At 38.8% G+C, this 24,430-nt stretch overlaps 1 protein-coding gene across 5 annotated transcripts in view; it reads left to right on the plus strand.

Moving 5' to 3' along the window:
• The window catches only part of LOC117265830 (uncharacterized), a 70,519-nt gene that overhangs the window by 31,066 nt on the left and 15,023 nt on the right, over positions 1-24,430 (plus strand). For 4 of the 5 annotated variants that reach the window (XM_078171462.1, XM_078171464.1, XM_078171463.1 and 1 more), the window contains 13 exons: positions 7,461-7,489; positions 11,853-12,138; positions 12,463-12,506; positions 12,997-13,315; positions 16,487-16,534; positions 16,832-16,875; positions 18,432-18,720; positions 18,983-19,023; positions 19,728-20,013; positions 21,199-21,242; positions 22,414-22,696; positions 22,984-23,141; positions 23,262-23,390. In XM_078171462.1, the coding sequence (XP_078027588.1) occupies positions 7,461-7,489; positions 11,853-12,138; positions 12,463-12,506; positions 12,997-13,315; positions 16,487-16,534; positions 16,832-16,875; positions 18,432-18,720; positions 18,983-19,023; positions 19,728-20,013; positions 21,199-21,242; positions 22,414-22,696; positions 22,984-23,141; positions 23,262-23,390 (2,000 nt within the window). Of the gene's footprint in view, positions 1-2,998; positions 3,372-3,886; positions 3,932-5,560; positions 5,621-7,460; positions 7,490-11,852; positions 12,139-12,462; positions 12,507-12,996; positions 13,316-16,486; positions 16,535-16,831; positions 16,876-18,431; positions 18,721-18,982; positions 19,024-19,727; positions 20,014-21,198; positions 21,243-22,413; positions 22,697-22,983; positions 23,142-23,261; positions 23,391-24,430 lie in introns of those variants that run through there. The other variant, XM_078171466.1, reaches the window with a different exon arrangement.

Here is a 24,430-nt window from a genome sequence, read left to right on the forward strand (position 1 = left end):
AGTGTTCTGGTGGGATAATAAGGCACTATGAGCTCTCTAAGATATGACGGAGCCTGACCATCTAAACTGGACTGCCTTCAGCATTTTACTCATAAAGGATCTGTATCTGAGCGGATGGAAGGAGGCTCAAAGCAGAGTCTTATTTTAGAGGAACTGCAGCAATTTTACACATCAAGTTTGTTGACAGGTGTTGGGAGGATGCAGAATTGCTGCTGCATGTGAGCAAAAATGTGTACAAATACTTCTGAGGCTCTAGAGGGCGCTATCTGATAAGTAATGCTGGTGGGAGTGAGGACTACATGTTTGGAAATGAAATTTTAGAAGTTATTTTGCAGTGTGTGTATTTTGTGTTTGTCTTCCATGCTTCAGGTACAAATGTATGTTAATAGGCCATAATGTGTTGTTATTTTTCTCTTTTAGAAAACATTTTATATTCCAATGCGAGTTAAGAATTGAGAATTCATTTTAAAGTGTTGATTTCCTATGAAGTGACTACGACAGACTAAAAAAGAAATAACAAATTCACCCTGCCTGAAGATGTGAGACTTGCAGATGGCTTAAGTGAAATATTTTATGCCACACATCAAGGCTTTTTTAATTGTAGCACATCGTTTTAGGATGCCCCATCAGAGGTGTTCCAGGCGCGTCCCACTGGTAAGAGGACCCGGGGTATACCCAGAACACACACACATATCTCATCTGGCCTGGGAACACCTTGGGGTCCCCCAGGAGGAGCTGGAAAGTGTTGCTGGGAAGAGGGACATCTGGGGTGCTTTGCTTGGCCTGCTGCCCCCGCGACCCAGCCTCGGATAAGCAGAAGAAAAGCATCTTTCATACAGTCATGCAGCCTGACTTCACAGAGCAGGATAAAAACAGCACAGAAAAAAGGAAACAAGTACATACAACAATAAACATTAAATTTTTAAATAAATAATTGTCAGAAGGGATAAAAGACAGGACTAAAAAACAGAGGCCTCTAATGACGAGGCACCATTAATTAAAAGCCAAGCTATGTCTTAAGGTTTCTTTTATAAAATGTCCGCTGAGGTGGGGTCCTTCGGATGCTCAAGTAGACTGTTCCATAGACTTGGCTAAAAAGTGGATATTTTGTTGAAATTTTGGGACGACCAGGAGGCCGCAGGTACGCATCTCAGAAGCATGTCTGAGAGATAAACTGGTGCCAGGCTGTTCAGTGGTTTAAAACTAATAGGACAATCTTAAAATCAATTGGCAGCAATTACTTTAAGATAGAAATTATGTGTGCCGTCTGTCTGGTCTTCGTTAGTGTTGTATCTGCTTCATTCTGAACAATGGGTGTTCACAACATGCTGATACAGTCAATTAAAAATTCATTCATTACTTTTTGTATAGGCCCAGTCGAATATTGCAATAATAATGAGTGGTTATCACAAAATCCCACAGCACACCTGGATTTGCATCGCTGCCACACACCATGAGAACCACTGCATTACACCAATACGCCTGTGTTTCTCTTTTGTGTTAATTATTATTTTACACGTCTTATCTCCCACAGTGTTCTCCCTGTCATGTCTTTCACTTGTTTTGTGCCTACATCACTAAAAATAAATATAAATAGTACTGGCGGCACAGTGGTGCAGTGGTTAGCATTGTCGCCTCACAGCAAGAAGGATCCCGTCTGTGTGGAGATTGCATGTTCTCCCCATGTCAGTGTGGGTTTTCTCCAGGTGCTCCAGCTTCCTCCCACAGTCCAAAGACATGCAGGTTAACTGGTGACTCTCAATTGTGTGTGTGAATGTGAGTGTGAATGGTTGTCTGTCTCTATGTGTCAGCCCTGTGATAGACTGGTGACCTGTCCAGGGTGTACCCTGCCTCTCGCCCAGTGTCAGCTGGGATAGGCTCCAGTCTTCCTGTGACCCTTAACAGGATAAGCGGTTGCCGAAAATGAATGAATTAATAAATAGTGCTGCTGCTACTACTGCTAATAATAATAATTTATAGTGGAGGGAGGGTCACGCATTTACCACAAAAATATTACATGTTGTTATGCCCCACCCTTAGGCAGCCCTATTGGGGCAAACAAAACTCCAAACACTGACCCAATAATTAATAGTACTGTACACCTTTAAAACACTCAAATCCATGGGATTTATTAGAATTAAAATGGGCAGACAAGACAACAAAAGTCCCTTGGTGAGAGGCAGCAGGACCAGCAGTCCCCACACCAGAGCCTCTCTCCTCTCCTCTCCTCTCTTAAGCACTCCTCCATGCCAGGTGTACTGCACCTCCTTAGGTAATGCAGCTCAGTAGCTCAGTAGCCCAGTCCATAGGGACTTGGGTTGGGAACTGGAGGGTCACATGTTCAAGTCCCCGTCCGGACCAAATATGGAGTGTGGACTGATGGCTGGAGAGGTGCCAGTTCACCTCCCGGACACTGCCGAGGTGCCCTTGAGCAAGGCACGGAACCCGCCTGACCAAGGCAGTCTCCCTCACTCTGACATCTCTCCACTTTGTGCATGTATGGGTCCTGTTTGTGCATGTGTGTGTCTTTCGGACATGTGTGTTAATGACAAAAAGAGTGAAAAAATTGAATTTCCCCTCGGGGGGATTAATAAAGAATATAAAATTAAAAAATGAAAAAAATAAAAAAACACCTGGGCAGATCTACAAAGAGGGAAAAGGGACAGCAGCAAAGAACACATACGCAGCCGTAACACCACCACCCTTAAAACAACGAATAAATAGTTTGTCCCACTGTCAATCACAAGTAATGAGGCAGTTAAGGTTAACATTACTGTTACAACAACCCATGGTTCATTGAAAAAATGAAAAAATATTTGTAGCTTTGGGGAAGGCTAAAATAATAATAATAATAATAATAATAATAATAATAATAATAATAATAATCACACCCCAGCCCAGCCACCCCCGTCCTCCTTTGGTAAGTAAAGAACAGTCCCATTTATATAATCAGAATATTTGATCGTGAGATTTCCGACAGCATTTGAAGGCACCGTGTTTCCTCCTTTTTAAACGCGGCATCTGTTTACGATTAGATGTTTAGGAAGTCGACTCTGGGCCTCTTCTTCCTCTTCCTCCACTGAGCTGGACAAAAAAAGGTCTGCAGTTCGCGATTCATTGGTGAGAAATGCCCCCAAAAAACAAAAGAAAGGTTTTAGCAGACATGCTGGAGGACCTGTCAAAGGAAAACTTTGACAAGTTCTGCAGGCAGCTTCTGGACCGCGGGGACGTCAGACGCAACAAGGTGGAGGGTAAAAACTACCTTGACATCGCGGAGCTCCTTGTGACAACTTACACCGAGTCCGGAGCTGTTGGAGTGGCTGTGGAGTTGTTGAGAGAGATTGGCTGCAACGACGATGCAGACAGACTCGGTAAATATCTCACGGATACAAGGTTTGACACAATGTGGAGACAGAAACGAGAATTCCGGCTGCAGAACACTGAACCCTTCAAATCTGCCTTTATTTATATTTATATTGTCGTCATTTGAAAATGTTTAACTTAAGAGCTATTTTTAAGGTTTATTTCTAGATTATTGAAGTTAAAAATCAAAGTGATAAACAATTGAACTAGCCCGCGTCTTTTTTACTTTCACTTCGAGCAGGGGCGGACTCAGGCTGAAGGCATTCTTAGTGTTATTTTGTAACATCAAAGATATTTTTCTTGTAGACATAGAGAGCCCTCAAAGACGTTTTCTCCCAACTGCTCAGTGTGTGTGTGCATATGTATATATATATATATATATATATACACATATAGGGTTAGTGCATCCTATAATAATCCTGTAATTTAAACTGTAATTTCATCATATTTCTTTCTCTCTTCTTCATTTTCTTTTTTTTTCCAAAAAATCAGAATCTAACATTGTGTCTTCTTGTTTTTGCAGTTGAAGATGCAGGTCGACAATCCACAAAACCTGGTCCCAGCGACAGTGAGTTGTTTTCCTGTTGTGTTTTTGTGTTGCTGTTTTTTTTTTCTAAATAGATATTACAGATTAGCTGCTGTAGAGAAGGAGTTGTTTTGAATTATTTCACGTTGAGCTTCATCGTCTGAGCTCTGGGAGCTGTCATACTAAATGAGGGCCATTTTGCGCAACAGAGGTTGAAACAAGCTCAGCCAGAAGAGTTAGGCTATGCACCAAGAGTAGAACAAAAGCAGAGTGAAAAATTGTCTTCAGCTCACCGAAACATAAAAGCAGCAAAACAATGTGCAACATATTGAACAAATGTGGTAAAAAATAAATAAAGAAATAAATAATCAGAGGATAAAAGAAAGAAGGTGAAAAATATGAACAAAATACAAATAATAACAAAGCATAACGCATTTAAAATAAAATACAGATTTTGCAGGTTTGTAGCTCTGATTTGGGAGAGACTAATGATAGAAGAGTGAAGGGAAAATTTCAATTAATATTTTCACCATGATTACATTTCCTGTGGCAGACTGCATCCCTTTACGTTTATGATGACATTGACTTGCACGCTGCGTTCTCTGCTGTGCCATTACAAATGCATAAGTGTGATTTATACGTGGCATTCATACAGGAAGTGTCTCGAAGCTGACATTGCAAACAGAGGCTTCTCCACATATTAAGAAAATTTAAGTTAGCATGTCCAGCACTTTTTTACCTGTCTCAATCTACTTAATTGCACATGTTGTTTTTATGAATTTAAATGTTACAGTTTCTTAATATGTGTAGTTTTATTGAGATAATACCTGGTCTTGACTTCATATGAATAGCTGCATTGGCAACATGTTTAAGGATTTTTTTTACATGTTGAATGAAGGCTTGTGCCGATTTCTGGTTTAACCGGTTCGGTCCGGTTTAAGAGCTCCACCCGGTTTAATTCTCGTCAACCGGATAAACCGGGGGGGGGAGGGGCTTTTCACAACAGTGCCGTGTCAAGGGACTATATTCAACTTATAGATGAAGAAGGAGGTTGTGCATCAACAGTGATGATACTCAGAGTGCTAAACCCAAAAATCCAATATGATCAAAAATGTAAAAGTGGTAGCACATCTCAAATTGCCCAGTTAAGGAGGCGGACAAAGTACTCACATCTGACTTCTTTTAATGGCTCACATCAAAAAACAAATGCGTTTCGGCACATGGCGTTCTTCAGAGTGTTTTCAACTTATCTTGCATTGTAACATGCATTATGACAACTTAATAAGGTTTATGTTTGTTTATAAATGAAGTGGAGGAGCCTACAAGAGTTTTGTTTAGCTTGTCTCAGAAGCTGCAGAGGGACTCGCAGCTCCACTCAGCTGTCTGCTGCTGCTGCTGCGAGAGATCAAATTTCAATGGGGGCGGGGAAAAGTGCGAGGGAGTCAGCAGTCATTCAGTTTGTTGCTCTAAGCAAAGATACTGGATTACTACTGTACAGGACAATAAAAGGACAAATTTTGTACAGCAAAATCATTTTACAGACAAAGTCCACTCTGTACCTAATATTAATCTGCTGTTTTTATCACATAAAAAGGCATTTCATTTGTTGTGTGTATGGAAAAATAGTTGTTTGTCAATAAGCAATTTAAATGTTCTCTCATTTTGTTTCAGCTGCGAGCCCCTCCGCTGGAACAAGTGGTGCACATGCCATGGCAGAGGGTGGGTGCGCAGGTAGTGTGACATCTTCTCAGTAAATACCTTATTCTCTGCTTGTGATCGGTCACTGATCCAATTGTTCAGAAACCCAAAACCTGACGATAAAACACAAGTTGTTCAGTAAAGAAAACAAGTTGTGAGCAATTAAACCAAACGTGGACGCTGTCCAGTGTTACAAATGAAGCACATCTGTGTCTTACGTTTTCACACTTTACACTTTTTTCACACCTCTAAAGAGAACCAGAGCTGTGACTCAGCATTTTTTGCAAGAGAACTCAGACCCCTCTGGAGGTGGTCTGAGTACGGTTTGCCATAAGTCCACGTTGCAGTTCATTTAACCTGTGCCTTGTGAACGCAAAGCGCTCCAGGTTTGCTTTACCTTTTTATCTAGCCCTCTAGATCACATGCTATTGAACTGGGGCGCTTGAAAAAAACATGTCAGCCTGTAACGCTTGCAAGGACGCAGGACAAGGAGTAGTTTGGTCCACGGAAGATACTGCACATCTCCAGATGTGGAATGTAGAATACATCAACAGTCTACAGCACAGAAACACTAAGGTTTTCCTCCAATTTTAAGTCCATGTGAAGGGAGGTGCTCCATAATTGCACTGCAGTGCCACGTGAAAGTTAAAAAAAAATAAAATAAAAAAAAAGTCAAATATAGGCGAAAGTGTGAACAAAAAGAGAACCGAGGCCCCATCAGAGCTGAAGTTGACCAGAAAGAGAACTGAGTCCTTTTATTGTTGGTCCACTTTTTGGTGCACTTTAATGGTGCTTTCACACATAGTCCTCTTAAAACAAACAAAACTCAGTCCTTTTAAAGTGCATTGAAACGTGGACCAACAGAAAAGGGCTTCAGTTTCACGTTTTCATGTTTACATAGTTGTTTTTTCTGCACTACACAACTGTACAGGCCAACTAGGTTTCGTCTTCCTTTTTAGGCGTCCCATTGCAACAGCAAGTGATATAGAGGACTAAATACAAAGGCAAGGAGCAAAGCGAACCTGGAGTGCTTTGTGTTCACAGTGTACAGGTTAAGCGAACCACACCGCAGACTTGAAGCGTTGTGGTCTGAGTATGGTTCGCTTCAGAGGGGTCTGAGTTCTCTTTGAGCGTTCACATATGTGCAAAAAAAGCTGAGTCTCCACTCTGAGTCTGTTTAGAGGGCTGAAAAGGACCAAGTGTGAAAACAGCCTAAGAGGACTGAGTTTGTTTTGTTTTAAATTAACTATATGTGAAAACACCCATAATTATAACAGCGTAATTTGACTGAAAAAACAATATTCAAGTCAAGCTAATGTTTTTATGTTAATTTCACACCTAGGATGTGATCGGATAATGTATATTATCTGATTATATTTTATTATTTATTAAAAATGACAGGATGTAGCAGCTGGTGCATTTTCATTCTTCCCTGTTTGCAAGTACTCTGATTACAACTACAAAGTTAGCCGGTTTGATTGATGGAGGTTGTGAAAGCATGATACAACCCTAATCTGGCTTAGAATATAATGAATGACATTTGACTGAACACAGAGTGTACGCAGTTTGGGTACACCTGTGTGTAATAGCACACTGACCCCTGGAGGGTCACAAACATAGCAACAGAGATTATCAGACACTGGCTCAGGAAGCAAAGGTAAAGCAAAGAAGACAGAAATATGTGAAAATAATGTAAAAATGTAATGTAAAAATAGGAACATTTTTCAAGTTCATGTATATTGCAAGAATAAATACAGCTAAAACTAGTAGTTTAGTGTCACTTTGGGATGAAATCATTTCAGCCATAAATGTTCATTAAGCCTGATGTTATATAAATTACTAATAGGTAATTTTCTACTTCTTTTCTCCTCAGAGAAACAGCGGCCTTCACTGATCCAGAGAGTGAGTAATGTCACATCACTCTGACTATACATAATGCAGTTCAGTATAGCTGAGCAAAAACATCTTTCAAATCTGGAAAGAAGCACCAAAATTTGACTGAGTGTACCTCTTGGGTAATTCTTTTGAAAAATCCCATTTGCCACGTAAATTTCAAAATGGCCGCCATTTCAACCATCTTTTATGACAGAATTTCATTTTCTGGGCCAATTTCAATGATTCTGGTGTCAAATTATAGGTTTTTAACTATGGAAAATTCGAATTTATACATCAGAAATCCTTTTTTTTATATCTCTTTATACCATTTACTCAGAATATTTTTTAAAGTAATGTACAAAATATGTTTCAAAATATTATTCCAGCAAAACGTTTATTAGAAATGTACAAAAATGGTCAATTGATTTGCTCATGAGAAGCTGAATATGATCCTTTGCTTACTACTGCACATATCATTTGTACAGCATAGCATAAAACATACACAATGTAAAATGCAATTATGTGTAACCTGAACATTTTAGAATCAATGTACGTTTTTCACATCAAATTCATCTGTAACGTCAATACCTTAACATTCTAGACTCAACAGTTGTGTTAGAGTATTTAATCAACTAAACTATGCCCTAACTAACCTATGAAACAGAGCCTAATCTTCACATCTGCAGCTACACAGTGCTGTGCAAGCAAGACCAAAGTGGTAGCATTTGCACCTTCCACGACATTCAAATTTGCAACCACACTTGGAAAAATGTATTTTTAAAATTATTTTTTATTTATTTATTTTTTTTAAAAAAATGTACATTAGCTATATAGCTAACTTGGGCTGAACGGTTGTGTTGTGGGTTAGGGTTATAAACTAATTTAAAAACAGTGTGTGGGTCAACTTACCCACTGGCTCATCATAAGCCACTCTCTCCTACGCCATGTGTAGCAGCCAGAGATCAGTAAGCATAATATTTTCTTTCAATGGCTGAAATATGGTAGAAGGGAGCTTCTTGGCCTCTCCAATACAATCAGGGTCCAAAACTAACTTTTTCACTTACCAGCCAGCCTGGCTGGTAAGTGAAAGTTTTTACCAGCCAGGCTGATATTTTACCAGCCAACCAAATAAAAATTGCTTTTAAGTGTTGTAATTTGCTATCAGTATTATTTAGCATGTCATTTGGGTCTTGTATGCGATTCTTGATCAATATTTTAATAGTGTGCACTAATATTAGTAATAATGTATGCTAAAATATGAATAACTGTTTCAACAGTTAAATGTAATATTTGGGTTAATAAATTCTGTAGTATTCTTACTACAGTGCAAAAAGAATCTTTCATTAAGGAATTTTACATGAATCACTGACTTCAGTCCCCTTTGGACAGTTGAGACATAAGATTTTAGCTCAACCAGACTGCAACAGCAGGACCTGCCCTATATAAACATGAATGTCTGACCAGTGGTGGACAAAGTATTCAACGACATGACTTGAGTGAAAGTAAAGATACTCTTGGTCAAATATTACTCCAATACAAGTGAAAGTTGTTCAGTCATTTTTTTTTATTTAAGTGAAACTGCACCAACTGATTAACATAGCGGGGATCGAAATAAAATGAATAAATAAGATAAATAAATAAATAAATAAAATGAAAATCAACCAGCCACCCTCCTTCTCTGACAAGTAAAGAACAGTCCCTTAAGTGTGGTGAGGTTTGTGGACCATTACCTGCCACAAAGAGAGAAATGTGAACGGCTCGTTTCTCCTCTGACACGTCACATACCTGTGTGCCGCCACAGCTCAGCTGTCCAGGCACTACGGGGCAGTCATGACACCAAGAAGAGGAGATCATTTGACCTGGAGCCAGGCTTCTCCGTCGCTGGTAAGCCGTTATCTTGCACTGCGGAGCACTATGGCCGCCGTATTTGACAGGAATACGTATTCCTGTCTGTGTATGTGACCCCCGTTCAACCCACAACTGGCAGGATTCGCCTTTCGTTTCTGCTGCTGGTTGAAATCTGTAGCCTACTAGCACAGCGTGCTCCTGAATGTTTTCTTTTGTTCGCTCGCACAAAACTATTTTTAGTCGCAAATGCATGTGACGCACTTACGTGACCAAAGATTGTCTCTGCCTGAAATACACATTACTCAGCCAGGAAACCAGCTGATACCAGTATCGTTCTCCAGTAACAAAAAATGCATTTTTCACTGGTAAAAAAATAACTTGCCAGAGTGGCGAGTGGTCTTAAAAATTTACCAGCCAGAGACAAAATCTAGCCGTAATTGGCGAGTGGCAAGTGTTAGTTTTGGACCCTGAATACAATGAATCAGGCCTCTCTGTGGTCAAAAATGTATTATGTATATGAAGATTATACTTATTGGACAATTTTACACAAAGTTGCCCCCAAAATAGCATTTCTGGGATTGAATTGGCGGCCATTTTGGAAAAAATGGTGGCCATCTTGATTTTTGCGTGGCTAATGGGTTTTATAAAAAGAACAACCCCCAAGGAGTATTTTTTGCCAATTTTGGTGCTTCTTTCCGCTTGTGAAAGATTTTACTGAAAAAATGCAATTAGCTGCTTAGCTAGTAGATGAAGACTGAAAATTATCCTCATCCTGAACTTTGTAATTGATGATACAAGCAGTTTTTTATGCAAGGGAGAAGAAAGGACTGGAGCACACTGATCAATTTACAGCCTTTAATAGTGCAAACAGACTAATGTTTCAACACCACTGTGTCTTCATGAAAGTCACTCACTAATGAAGACACAGTGGTGTTGAAACATTAGTCTGTTGGCACTATTATAGGGACATTGCCTAGCATTTTCAGTTGTTTATTGGCAAAAACCGATGTCTGCATTCAGAAATATGTCATCATTGGTGTAGAGGTGTGACGATACATCGATCCACATCAATACATCGATTCATTGATTAACAATCCGATTACATCGATGCAAAATGAAAACATCGATCCATATCGTCATCTTAAAGATACACATTTATTTTGAAATTCACATAGCACGTCTGTGTCACCATTTCTGGGCAAGCGCGCCTCCGCTCAAACAACAAACAGAGCTCAGAAATAAAATGGTCAAATCATATTCTAGTTGTTTTTGTTGATGTAAATGATTGTGTTAGATGGCCATATGATATCGCGTCATATCGATCGCAGGTTCCTGAATTGAATCGAATCAAAATCGTATCGTGACAGACTTTGTGATATCAGCAAACATCGTATCGTCATCCAAACAAATCGATATAATATCGTATTGTGATGAAGCTGGTGATTTACACCCCTACATTGGTGCAATTTTACCTTCACCAATAATTTGACTTATTCTCGTAAAAGGAGAATTTTGGATTTGTTTGTACATTAAGCAAGTAAGTCGTTTGGGGGTTCCATAACGTTCTGCCATCTTGAAAATACATCCGCCAGCAAGGGACAGATAGCACAACCAGGGAATAGCCCTGCCTTCAGCGTTTTTGCTGAGAGCCAGGCCAGCGCTGCGTGACTGAGAAGCCAAAGGAGAGGAGCGAGAGCATCACGGGAGACGGAATCCTCGTCGCCAAGAGCGAAAAGGAATCAAAAAGCAAACATGACCGGGATTCAAAAAACGAGGGTCAACATCGGGGTAACCTTTCCCAGGTGGAAAGAGCTGCTGAAAGAGAAATGTAATGCAATCACAGGCCAGCGCCGCTTTCAGCGTCACAGTGATGCGAGGAGAGGGATGAGGTGTGTGAGGTTGAGCCACTTGTCAGTTGTCAAAAGCCAAGATGTGATTGGTTTGATTAGATTTACACCCGCTCCAACAGTCCTATGTTGTAAACACAGCCAGCATGGTGAGGAGGGGGTTTGTCAACTAGCATCACGTGTGTCTGTGTAGGAGCCTGAATGAATACTCAATACTCAAGTATCGGATGACATGGTTTCATCAATGTTATCATAGCTTTTTGGTACACAGTGGCTACCATCTTTGCAATACGTGTTTGAAACAGTGAGGTGCTAGAGTGCGCTCACCGTTTGAATGCAATATATGATTTCAACTTTAGATGGGAGAAATTCCTACACACTGTGGCTTTAAAGGCTGTAAATTGATCAGTGTGCTCTAGTCCTTTCGTCACCCTAGGAAAGTCTATGTCCTTGAGCTGAGAAGCACCTTTTAAAATTAAGAGGCTCAATGTAGTTTTTATAGAACTGTCTTTTTATGTGTTACACCCAGGCAATGAAATAAAATACAAGTCATCAAGCTGCTGCAAATAAAATACTTGTGTGATGTAACTGATACTCTTACCACATCCACATTTCTAAAACACATACATTAATGTGATGTGAACAGCTGAGAAAATACACATTTCCCTCATGAACATTTCCTTTGAATTTACCAGGTGGAAACAATAGCATCTGTCATAAAGCAGCTTTTGGAAACACTGGCTGGTATGGGTGACAAGGAGCTTGAGAAGTTCAAAAAGGTCCTGAGTCAAGTTCACCAACATGAACACTTCTCAAATATCCAACGGAGGCTGCGAAATACAACAGACGTGCAGGACATTGTGTTTTTAATGGTGCAGATTGATGGCCAACAGTCTGTGGAGACGACTAAGGAGGTTTTAAAGAAGATGAAGAGGACTGATCTGGTGCAGAAGTTATCAGACAGCAGCTCAGGACCCAAAAGTAAGACTAAAGGCAACAACATCTAAAACTGGTCCTTAACTTGTGTCTCATACACTTATAAACTGTCTTCTATTGACATTGTAAATAATTAGATTTGTACAGTAGAGAAAAGAAGACATCATCTTGCCCTCGGAACACAGTTTTATGACTGATGTGAAAAACGAAAAAAATATTTTGGGATGGGGGCAAAAAAATCAGATAAATTATATGTAACTGCTGATGAGATTGGGATGTAATTTTGTGTTGACCTTTTTGTAATTATTCTTTTCTACAAAGCAGTATTGTCTGATGATCAGTGTTTTTACTTCATTTCTGTCTCCTCAGAAAAACACTCAGTGGATGAACACCTGTCTGCACTGATACACAAAGTGAGCAATGTCATATCTGTGTGACCACGCAGAGTACAGCTTTTATTAAATAAGATGCAGGTTTAAATTCACATCAGCATTAATGATAATAAATTAAACCAAACTGGATGTTTCTCACAGTACTGAAGCTAAGATCAATTTGTGCTCATTAATATTGCTATTGTCAAGTTATTGTGTTTTAAACAGTTTTTCAAAGATTTAAACAAAATGTTAAACATGAAAATCATAGGATGTCTCCATTTTGCTGCCACCTGTTTCTGCACTGACGTCATCAACATCTGATGTTCAGATTAGGAGGCTCATTTCAGTTTATGTCAGCACAGTGAAAGAGTTACAGCCTGTAAATAAAATTAATCAGTTTACACATATTAAATAGATAATAACTAAAAGTATCAGGAGCTCAGGTGGTCTTGTAGAAATATTAAAGCATTCAAATGCCTATAATAATAATAATAGTTTATTCTGTGAACATATTCTTGCAATTTTCCAGGTGGCAACAGTGAGGGCTGTCAAAGAGCTGCTTTTGGAAACACTAGGTGATTTGAGTTACGAGGAGACAGAGAAATTTCAGTGGTTGCTGCAGTTCACGTTCTTCCAGAGGAGCATTGAACTCCTCTCATGGGGTGAACTGAGCCCTGCACACATCCCAGGGATCCAAGAGGAGAAGACTTCCATGATACACGATGTGACTGATGTGATGTTGGAGAGATGTGGTCAACAGTCTGTGGAGGTGGCCATGGAGGTTTTGATGGACATGAACAGGACTGATCTGGTGCAGAGGCTGTCAGAGACCAGCTCAGGACACAAAGGTAAGATAAAGAAGACAACTGTCAACTTAATATGTAATCATAAATAAATATGCCCTGCAACAGATCTCTTCAACTGTGGGTCAAAGAAAATGAAGTGCGGCGTATAGTGTAAAGCAATGCAATAACAACATATGTATGTGTATATATATATATATATGTATGTATATACAGTACAGGCCAAAAGTTTGGACACACCTTCTCATTCAATGCGTTTTCTTTATTTTCATGACTATTTACATTGTAGATTCTCACTGAAGGCATCAAAACTATGAATGAACACATGTGGAGTTATGTACTTAACAAAAAAAGGTGAAATAACTGAAAACATGTTTTATATTCTAGTTTCTTCAAAATAGCCACCCTTTGCTCTGATTACTGCTTTGCACACTCTTGGCATTCTCTCCATGAGCTTCAAGAGGTAGTCACCTGAAATGGTTTTCCAACAGTCTTGAAGGAGTTCCCAGAGGTGTTTAGCACTTGTTGGCCCCTTTGCCTTCACTCTGCGGTCCAGCTCACCCCAAACCATCTGGATTGGGTTCAGGTCCGGTGACTGTGGAGGCCAGGTCATCTGCCGCAGCACTCCATCACTCTCCTTCTTGGTCAAATAGCCCTTACACAGCCTGGAGGTGTGTTTGGGGTCATTGTCCTGTTGAAAAATAAATGATCGTCCAACTAAACGCAAACCGGATGGGATGGCATGTCGCTGCAGGATGCTGTGGTAGCCATGCTGGTTCAGTGTGCCTTCAATTTTGAATAAATCCCCAACAGTGTCACCAGCAAAACACCCCCACACCATCACACCTCCTCCTCCATGCTTCACAGTGGGAACCAGGCATGTGGAATCCATCCGTTCACCTTTTCTGCGTCTCACAAAGACACGGCGGTTGGAACCAAAGATCTCAAATTTGGACTCATCAGACCAAAGCACAGATTTCCACTGGTCTAATGTCCATTCCTTGTGTTTCTTGGCCCAAACAAATCTCTTCTGCTTGTTGCCTCTCCTTAGCAGTGGTTTCCTAGCAGCTATTTGACCATGAAGGCCTGATTGGCGCAGTCTCCTCTTAACAGTTGTTCTAGAGATGGGTCTGCTGCTAGAACTCTGTGTGGCATTCATCTGGTCTCTGATCTGAGCTGCTGTTAACTTGCGATTTCTGAGGCTGGTGACTCGGATGAACTTATCCTCAGAAGCAGAGGTGACTCTTGGTTTTCCTTTCCTGGGTCGGTCCTCATGTGTGCCAGTTTGGTTGTAGCGCTTGATGGTTTTTGCGACTCTACTTGGGGACACATTTAAAGTTTTTGCAATTTTCCGGACTGACTGACCTTCATTTCTTAAAGTAATGACGGCCACTTGTTTTTCTTTAGTTAGCTGATTGGTTCTTGCCATAATATGAATTTTAACAGTTGTCCAATAGGGCTGTCGGCTGTGTATTAACCTGACTTCTGCACAACACAACTGATGGTCCCAACCCCATTGATAAAGCAAGAAATTCCACTAATTAACCCTGATAAGGCACACCTGTGAAGTGGCAACCATTTCAGGTGACTACCTCTTGAAGCTCATGGAGAGAATGCCAAGAGTGTGCAAAGCAGTAATCAGAGCAAAGGGTGGCTATTTTGAAGAAACTAGAATATAAAACATGTTTTCAGTTATTTCACCTTTTTTTGTTAAATACATAACTCCACATGTGTTCATTCATAGTTTTGATGCCTTCAGTGAGAATCTACAATGTAAATAGTCATGAAAATAAAGAAAACGCATTGAATGAGAAGGTGTGTCCAAACTTTTGGCCTGTACTGTATGTATATATATATATATATATATATATATATATATATATATATATATATATATATATATACACATACATACACTGCCACTGCCACAGAGTGTAACGACTGTTCCTACCTGCTGTCCCAACATAAGTTCATAAGTTCACTATCTGTGAACTTGCTGATACACCATGAGATAGTTTCCCTAGTGACTTGTTTTTTGCCTCTTGTTCCTCCTCGGCTCACGTTTGGGGATTTTAATGGTGTGTTATTATCTCACATGCCGATCACAGAAGCAGGTTTGTTATATCTGTGGAGTCTTTCACCCTGACCAGAGGGCTTGGAGCAGGAGAGGAAGTATTTAAATCCTTTATTGTCGTAAAAGTATCTAATACCACCCTGTAAAATACTCTGTTACAAGTGAAAGTCCTGCATTTAAAATATTACTTACGTAAAAGTATGTAAATATAATCAGGAAAATGTACTTTAAGTATTACAAATAAAAGTACTGTAAAAATGTCCCCTGTGACTGTTGTAGTCCTCTACTGATTTTACTGTTGTAGCTGGTTGAGGTGGAGCTCACTAATAATTATTTTCAATATGGGTTAATCTGCTGATTATTTTCTTCATTAATTGACTGATTATTTGGTTTGTAAAAATTCTGGAAATAGTGAGAGATAGTGTCACACTTACCCAGAGCCCAAAGTGACACATTCATGTTTGTTTTGTCCAACCAACAGTTCAAACCTCAACATAAAAAATATGAATTAATAAAAAGCAGCAAAAAAAGAAAACCCTCATATTTGGGAAGCTGGAGCCTTGAAATGTCTTCGCAATAAAAATGACTTAGATGATTATCAAAATAGTGGCAAATGTATTTTCTGTCAATTCATTAAGTGACTCACAGTTCCAGCTGTGCTTGTACATTGTCATATGTTTCGAGTACAAACTCTTAATTTGTAAAGTAACTACTAACTAAAGCTGTCAGATAAATGTAGTGTAGTAGAGGTAGATGGTAGCATGAGAAGAAAAGACTGTACTTACAGTACCTGAATAAATGTGTTTAGTTACATCTCACCACTGGGTGCAGCTTATGTCATCTTATCTTCATGACTTTGTGAGTATGACTTGACTTGTGACTTGTTTGACTTATAGCAAGGTCTTGAAATGACTTGCTTGATTTTCACCACAGTGGCTTGGGACTGAGACTTGAAGGATATGACTTGAGACTTTCTTATTACTTAAACATGTGTGACTTACTCCCACTTCTGCAGTCCACACACTTGAAACTGAAATATTACAGGCTTTTATTTTCAGTATGACACTCAGGACAAGAACACATAAAGGTGACACTCGGTGTATTTATTACAGAAATTACAACTGTCATTAAATGTGTTGCAGCTGCAGGATCATCAGCTGAAGCTTTTGGTGTGAGTACCATGGAAGGAGGTATGTGTCCTATAACTTAATAACAAATATTATTCATGAACTAAAAACAAAGTTTCCTCTAAGCGCTGTAGTTATTTTAATTTACATGTCAGATGAACGTTTATCACAGAGTTTAATAGGGAAGACGTCAGGTGAAGCCATAATTGATTTTTATGATGTTACTATTAAGTGGATTTCTTGCTCATTTTACCAATTCTAATGTAAATCCTTGATATTAGAATTATAACAGTCTGGCAGTGTCTGATTATAAAACCTTATGTTAATTCAATCATTCATTCATATTTCCTTTGCCCTCAGAGAAACACTGTGTGGATGAACATTGTCCTGTACCGATCCAGAGGGTGAGTAATGACACTTCTGTCTAACTTTAAACTAAAGCTCAAACAATTAATTGATCAGCTGATTGACAGAAAATAATCATGATCATTTTGATAACTGATTTAACATAAAGTCAGATTTTCTATCAAAAACATCTTTATGTTGTTTTGAGGATTTTCTGTTTTTCTCTGTTTTGTATCATTGTAAACTGAATATCTTTGGATTTTGGGCTGTTGCTCAGACAAAACATTTGAAGCTGTCAAAGTGGTAACTTTTGTAGGAATAATATTATGTCACATTTGCTGAAACTGTCACTATATTCTGAAAGAAGTACATGAGACAGTCTGAAAAAAATCCCTCCCTCTAATGATATTTACTAGAATCACACCGTGGCGCGGCAGCAACAATCAGAGACAAGGAATCTTCAATCAGAAATAAAATAATTGTAAAACAGGATGAAGTGAATCACTGTGATTTTGTTTAAGAAATGTATACAATTACAGTTTGTAATAACATCACATGTAGGGTAGGGACTCGTTAGGATTTTAACGATTCCGATTCCTTACCGATTCCTTCTTAACGGTCCGATTCCTTACCGATTCCTCTTACTGATTCCTACATTATATTCATTATACTTGCTATACTTAAACAAGTATATAATAAACACAAATGCAATCATACAAATCCAAAAACTTTATGCTAACTGTTGCGCAGTACAATTAGATGAAAATACACATTTGTGTGTGGTATGTATTTCAGATTTAGAGCTTGTATCATCTCCCTGAGAATATATAGGCCTAACAACAAAAAGTGATTCTCTGATTTCTACAGTAACACTATTAAAATTAACCACAACAATGTAATAAAAAATACTTATATGCATTCATGCTTGGGCACTGTTATTTACGTGACAACACCTGAACATAACACACACAGACACACTGGCTGTTTGTTTCTATCTCTCCCCTCGCTGGAAGCGGACCTCCCGCCGCTAGCCTCTGCCTTGATTAAACGCTGAAAATTAAATAAAAGAGGGAGACAGGTTTCTCCTATTTTATCTTATTTTGTTTTATTTCTCCCTCTTCCCTCGCTGGAAGCGTCAGACCTCCCGCCGCCCACTCCCGTCGTCCGCTCCCGTCTCAAACACCGAGGTCTCTCTCCACTGAGCACCCGGCGCACGTCCAGCATGTTAAATAGCCTGTAACCATGACAACTGTGTGACACAAACTCAGTGCTTTAGTGATTAGATAATGTCGACAGAAATATGCCAGTGCTGCACTCTAATGGAAATGCACGTGACGGTTTATTTTTTTATTTTTTTATTTTTTGTACAATCTAGGAACCGTTTGCAGGAACCGTTACGCCAAATGTGATGGAACTGGTTCCGGAACCGGAACTTTGGACCCGGTTCCAAAAAAGAACCGGATCCAGATCCCAACCCTAATCACATGTGATCAATTGTATCATTACTATTTACCTAAAACACAGACATTGATGAGATGCAAACAGAAAAATCTGTAATTATCCCAGCAAACCAATTGCACTTTTACTTCATGAACATTTCACTTAAATTTACCAGGTGGAGACGATGATGTCTGTCATAGAGCTGCTTTTGGAAACACTGGCTGGTTTGAGTGACGTGGAGCTCGAGAAGTTCAAAAAGGTCCTCCTGAGTCAGACTGACTTCAGCGGAGGCCTCTCAGACATGTCACTGATGCTGCCAGAAATAAAAGACAGGCAGGTCACAGTGTTTTTAATGGTGCTGACTGACGGCCAACAGTCTGTGGAGATGACCAAGGAGGTTTTAGAGAAGATGGAGAGGACTGATCTGGTGCAGAGGTTGTCAGACAGCAGTTCAGGACCCAAAAGTAAGACAACAAAAACAAGAACATCTTCAAATCACAAAACTGGTCCTTAACATGTGTCTCATTAGTTCATAAGTTGTGTCTTCTTCTATTTACATTATAAAAAAAATGCGATTTAAGAGGAGGCAAAAATGCCTGTTGATCTAGTCTAAGTGTAATTTTGTGTATTTACATTTTTATAAAGCAATATGGCCTGAAAACAATGTTTATTGTCAGATGAGATGTTTGATCAGTCACTGATGACTTTTACCACTTTTCTCCTCAGAGCAACACTCAGATGAACACCGACCTGCACTGATCCAGAAAGTGAGTAATGTCACATCTGTCTGACTTCATACAAAACAGCTTTCTTTAAAAAGATCCAGGTTAAAAATTAACATAATCTTGAACATTTTAAATGATATGACCCAAAGTCAGGATCAGTGAGACTTATTTATTTATTTTTCATGGAACTGAAGCTGCGTTCAGGTCGAGCTCTTTTGCAATAAATTAATCCAAAAATAATGATATGATATTTTTATCACTTAAGATGAGATGAGAAAATGTCAGCATGAACATATTCAACAACTTTTTTCATCAATAGTAAAGAGAACTTTATCCACCAGAAACATCTATTTATTGTACTTCAAACCACTTTTTACAAGAAGTAATGAAAATGATTTTTTGAGCCACTGTGACTCATTTCAGTGTTTTTGAAAAGAGCTGCAGCCTGTAACATAAAAGAAAAACAATTAACCAGTTCATAAGAATTAAAGGAAAGAAGGAAAAGGGAATCATCTTTTGATTTTTACTTTTTCTTTCTTAGTAAATAAAAAACAACAAAACATACTAATCAATAAAAAAAACTGAACAAACTGTAATTAATACAACAGCAATCACCAAATGGGTCAATACCTTGTATAATCTACCAAAAAAACCTACGTTTACACACATTGCTGAGATGCAAAAAAACAACTGTAATTGTGCCAGTGGATTAAATATATGTCCTATAAATGTATTGATTATTTCAGGTAGCAACAATGGCAGCTGCTACACAGCTGCTTTTGGAAACTCTGAATGGTTTGAGTGACAAGGAGCTCGAGGAATTCAAGGAGTTCCTGCAGTGGATTATCTTCAGAAAGTACCAAACAGAAATGTCATCACCGTTCAGACTCACAGAAGACAGAACAGAATTAGTGGGTCTGATGTTGGAGGCTTACAGCCAACAGTCTGTGCAGTTAACCAGGGAGGCTGTAAAGAAAATGAACAGGACTGATCTGCTGCAGAAATTTTCAGACAGCAGCTCAGAACTCAAAGGTAAAACAAAGATGATGTAAAACTGTCACGTTACATAATGTCTCATAAATGTCCAGTAAATACATTTTATGATTTATAATAAAAAAAGTAAATCTGCTTGAGTACAAACTGTTATCACCAATGTGAAATATAAAAAAAACTGGGGACAATGATCAATCATACGTGAAATAATCAATTAAATCAACACATCTCTCCCACAGTCTGAACAAAAACTGAATGTTATCACAGCGCTCAACACTGCCAGCCTGTCAACCACTTAGTCACCCTATTTCTTGAGTAACTTAGATACTGTGCAGTTATATGTCACTTTAATAATGAAAATGTGCCATTAAAGATGCCAAAATTGTTTGTTCGGGTTCATTTGGTTCTTTGTCAGTTGAATCAATTTGCATATTTGTTTGTGATGTTGACGGGTTTGTCAAACTTTTTACCCTACAGTCAAACAACTGAATTTGCTTTGCCATTGTGCCTAAAACAATTCCCTCTGAGCACGCAAATAAACACACCAACACACATGCAGCATTGCCACATGCAGCTGCATGTCCAGTTCTTACTGTAACAACAATACTGAAATATCACTAAGACAACATCCATGACTAATTGATATCTTTAGGGTGTGTTTTGCTGTTTGCTGTCCCTATTTTGTTTATGTGAAAAAGTGGTTGACACTGATGGCAGCCAAAGGTCAAGAATTGGTTGTTAATTTCTCAAAATATTTGCCAATGGCATCCTGGCTACGTTCCCCTTGAGCCCTGATACAGGTTCAATAAGTTTAGTATTTGTTGCAAGGCTTTTGTGTTGGACTGCTTTAGATTGTGATTGTGTTTATTAATTGGTTTTCTCTTTCTTTCCATTTTAAAGAGACTGAGCCTCATTAAAGTCTCTATAAGTGCGTTCACATGGACATGAATAACTTGTTTATGATCAGGTTTTTGGAGTATCCCATCCATGTGTTTGAGCATGTAAACACCATATTCTGTTTATGAGAAACACAAATATGCTAGCTGAAGAACAGGGATGTATACAGAGAATATGAATAACCAGGTTTCTCTTGTGCTTAAGTAAACACCATATCCCGAATATGATCATAACTGGGATAAGCCTATTCATGTCCATGTAATCACACTCTATGTTAAATTAGATTTCATCATCATCTGAGTCACTTTAAATGTCTTTTCTCCTCAGAGAAACACCCTGTAGGTGAACATCAACCTGAAGTGTTGGGGGAAGTGAGTCTGACTTTACACCACATATCACCTGGATGCAGGTTGAAAACCATCCTCATCCTGAACATTATAGATGATGATGCAAGTGTTTTAAATTGAATGGTTCTCACAGTTTTAAGTTTGAGCTCTTCAGTCATAATGTTGTCCAAAACTGACATTATGAAAAGTAAAAATGTCAAGTGGAATAAAAAATTTCTTTGAGCTACTGTTACAGAAACAATGTTATGTCAGATCAGGTGGTAGAAATCAGTTTACGTGATGAAGGGAATCATCTTTTGCTTTGATGCTGCTAAAGGAATGAATACACAGAGAGTACTTTCTTTTCATTGTGTACATGCTGCCTCTGGGAAATATCATTTGAGAGTATGAAATTGTTTTCCATTCCTATGCTGATGATACTCTGCTATATATTTCATTATCATCTGTTGATACAGTCTCAACTGAAAAACTTGTCATATTGACCAAATGAATACCTGAATTTGCTGCAACTCAACAGGGACAAAACTGAGGTTCTAATAATTGGTATACTCATTTACAGAAGTTGGCTCTTGACAAAAAGCATTAATTAAAAACCTTTAGTGTTATCTTTGATTGTGACCTATGCTTTGAACCCCAAGTGAGAAACATCACCAAAAAAGCATTTTTCCATCTCAGAAATATTTTCCTTGTGTAATCTCTTCTATCCAAAGAAGATAAGGAAAAATTTCATGCTGTAATGCCTTGTTCTCGAGCCTCTCAAAGAAATCTTTAAACGAACTTCAGATGATCACAAATGCGCAGCACTTCTACTCACCAAGACTAAACCTTTGAGGAAATGTTCCCCTGACTTTAAAAGGTCTTCATTTGCTTCCTGTTCATTTTTGAATTCTTATTATTATTTTGCTTTTAGTTTTTAAATCTCTTAAAGAACTGGCTCCTGACTATTATCATTATGATCTAAAGCACCTTGAGTTGCACTTGCTGTCTTAACTGTGCTTTGCAAGTAAAATTATCATTATATTATTTTTACCCCATTATCTTTACAAATAACAATAATAATAAACATCATAACACTATAACACACATATATACGCTACGTCTAAAACATTGATACTGGTGAAATGCAAAGAAAAAAAATCTTTAATCTCAGTTAAAAAGTGACACGATTACTCAATGTATCCCTTGAATTTGTCAGGCAGCAGCAATGGAAGCTGTGAAGAACATTCTTCTGGAAACACTAAAAGATTTGAATAAGAAGGAGCTCCAGAAATTCAACTCATTACTGCAGTTCACGTACTTCCAGAAGGGCCTTCCACTTACCTCATGGAGCAGTCTGAAGCAGGCAAGCAGTGCAGCAGCATTAGTGAATCTGATGGTGGAGAACCAGCAGTCTTTGGAGGTGACCAAGGAGGTTTTCATGGACATGAACAGGACCGATCTGGTCAAGAAGTTGTCAGTCATCAGCTCAAAATTCAAAGGTCAGAGAAAGAAGACAAAAACTGCCACATTACACAATCATATGTTTCTCATAAATGTTTAATAAATAGATTTTAGATTTCATTGTGACATTGCTTTCAAATCTTGTTTAATCTGAGAAATATGAGAACATTAGGAACAGGGAGTGGTTCAACAACACCACATTTATTTCTATGACTGCAGAATAATCTTAACAACAGTAGTATTTGTCAGAACTCTTTAAATATCTGTTAGGATATGTACAGAAACTGATGCAATCCTTTTCTCCTCATATTTGTATTGTGTGCAGATTACAACCCGACAGTCACAGTTTTCTCCCCCAAAGCGGCCCTGATGAAATTTGGCTTTTCAGTGAAAATTAACTGTGTGGTGTTAATATACAAGTCCTACAGACCATTCCTCACATTCCATGTTTATCTGATCCCACAAGATCCTGCTCTACAACAGGTTATTTCATACCGTACTGTCACCAATACTAATAATAGTAAGATACAGCACAGGCAACCATGTTGGCTGCTTTAACCTTGGACAAACTTTGTGTTAAGAATTTTTTTCTTCTTTCCACAGGAAGTGGACAAGAGGGAATTATCTTATGGATTCACACAAATCCTAAAGCCACATCCAGAGAAGCCCCTGAAAATGCGTGATTGTTTCACCCTAACAGCAGATGTGGATGGTGCAAAAATTTTCCCTGAAGTATGTTTTAAACTGTTTTTCAATCAATGAAGTTAGCTGTGATGAGCACAGAACAATAATTGCTTTATCAAATGTTTTAAACAAGAAATCATAACAAAATTATCAGACTTCCACTCACTGTTTGGTCTCATGCAAAAAATGAATATGTCTGGCAAGATTGCTGGTCAACGACAACACAGTATGACTCTGCCGTATGTGTCCTGAGTGATGAGAAAAGGGCCGGAAATCCTCGGTGATATATGACACAGTCTCTATGGTGAATATGAGTTGTCACCATCAGGAAGTAGGTACACCTTTGTGGACTACCTGTGTTAAGAGATCCTGTAAAGCTTCCAGTACAGCTCTGCCAACATCTGGATGCAGGGTACCCGCGGATCCTTGAAAAGTCTTAAAAAGTCTTAAATTCATGTAGGCCTATCTAAAAGTAAGGCCTGAAAATGTCTTAAATTCATTAGAAATGTCTTAAATTGGTCTTAAATTCATTACTCAAAGGTCTTAAAATTGTTGCGGAAGGAATATTTAATCTGACTTTCTTTCTTTTCTTTTTTTTATTCTCACGGCACTTTTCTGTGAGTGTCCATGCGCCGTCCAATAACGGCGCGCGCCGGCAGTAGCACATACACAATGAATGGGTTTGTCGGCGGAGGTCTGCGCTTTGCGCGCTCTGTGTGAAAAGGGCTTAACGGCGCGCGCTGGCCACCTGGCACTCAATATGCTGCTGTAGTGGTTTGTTTTCCAGACGTGAGTATCTTTGAGCAGTGAAAGTTATTATTTATTACTTTTTACTTGTTGGCAGTGATTTGTTTTCCACAGAGCACTATGTGCGAGCATTTTACTCGCATTTGCGACTAAAAATAGTTTTGTGCCAGCAAAATAAATCATTCAGCACGTTGTGCGAGTCCAGATTTCAACCAGCAGCAGAAACGAACGGGGTGCGTGCTGTGGCCGTGCTGCCTGCTCTCTCCGGTTTTAGGCCAGGCTCGGCTCCTTTCAAAGACTCCTTGAGAAGCACTCCTCCGGGGTTTTTTCGGACCTAATTA

This window comes from Epinephelus lanceolatus, chromosome 10 (genome assembly GCF_041903045.1).
Source record: "Epinephelus lanceolatus isolate andai-2023 chromosome 10, ASM4190304v1, whole genome shotgun sequence".
Taxonomy (NCBI): Eukaryota; Metazoa; Chordata; class Actinopteri; order Perciformes; family Serranidae; genus Epinephelus; species Epinephelus lanceolatus.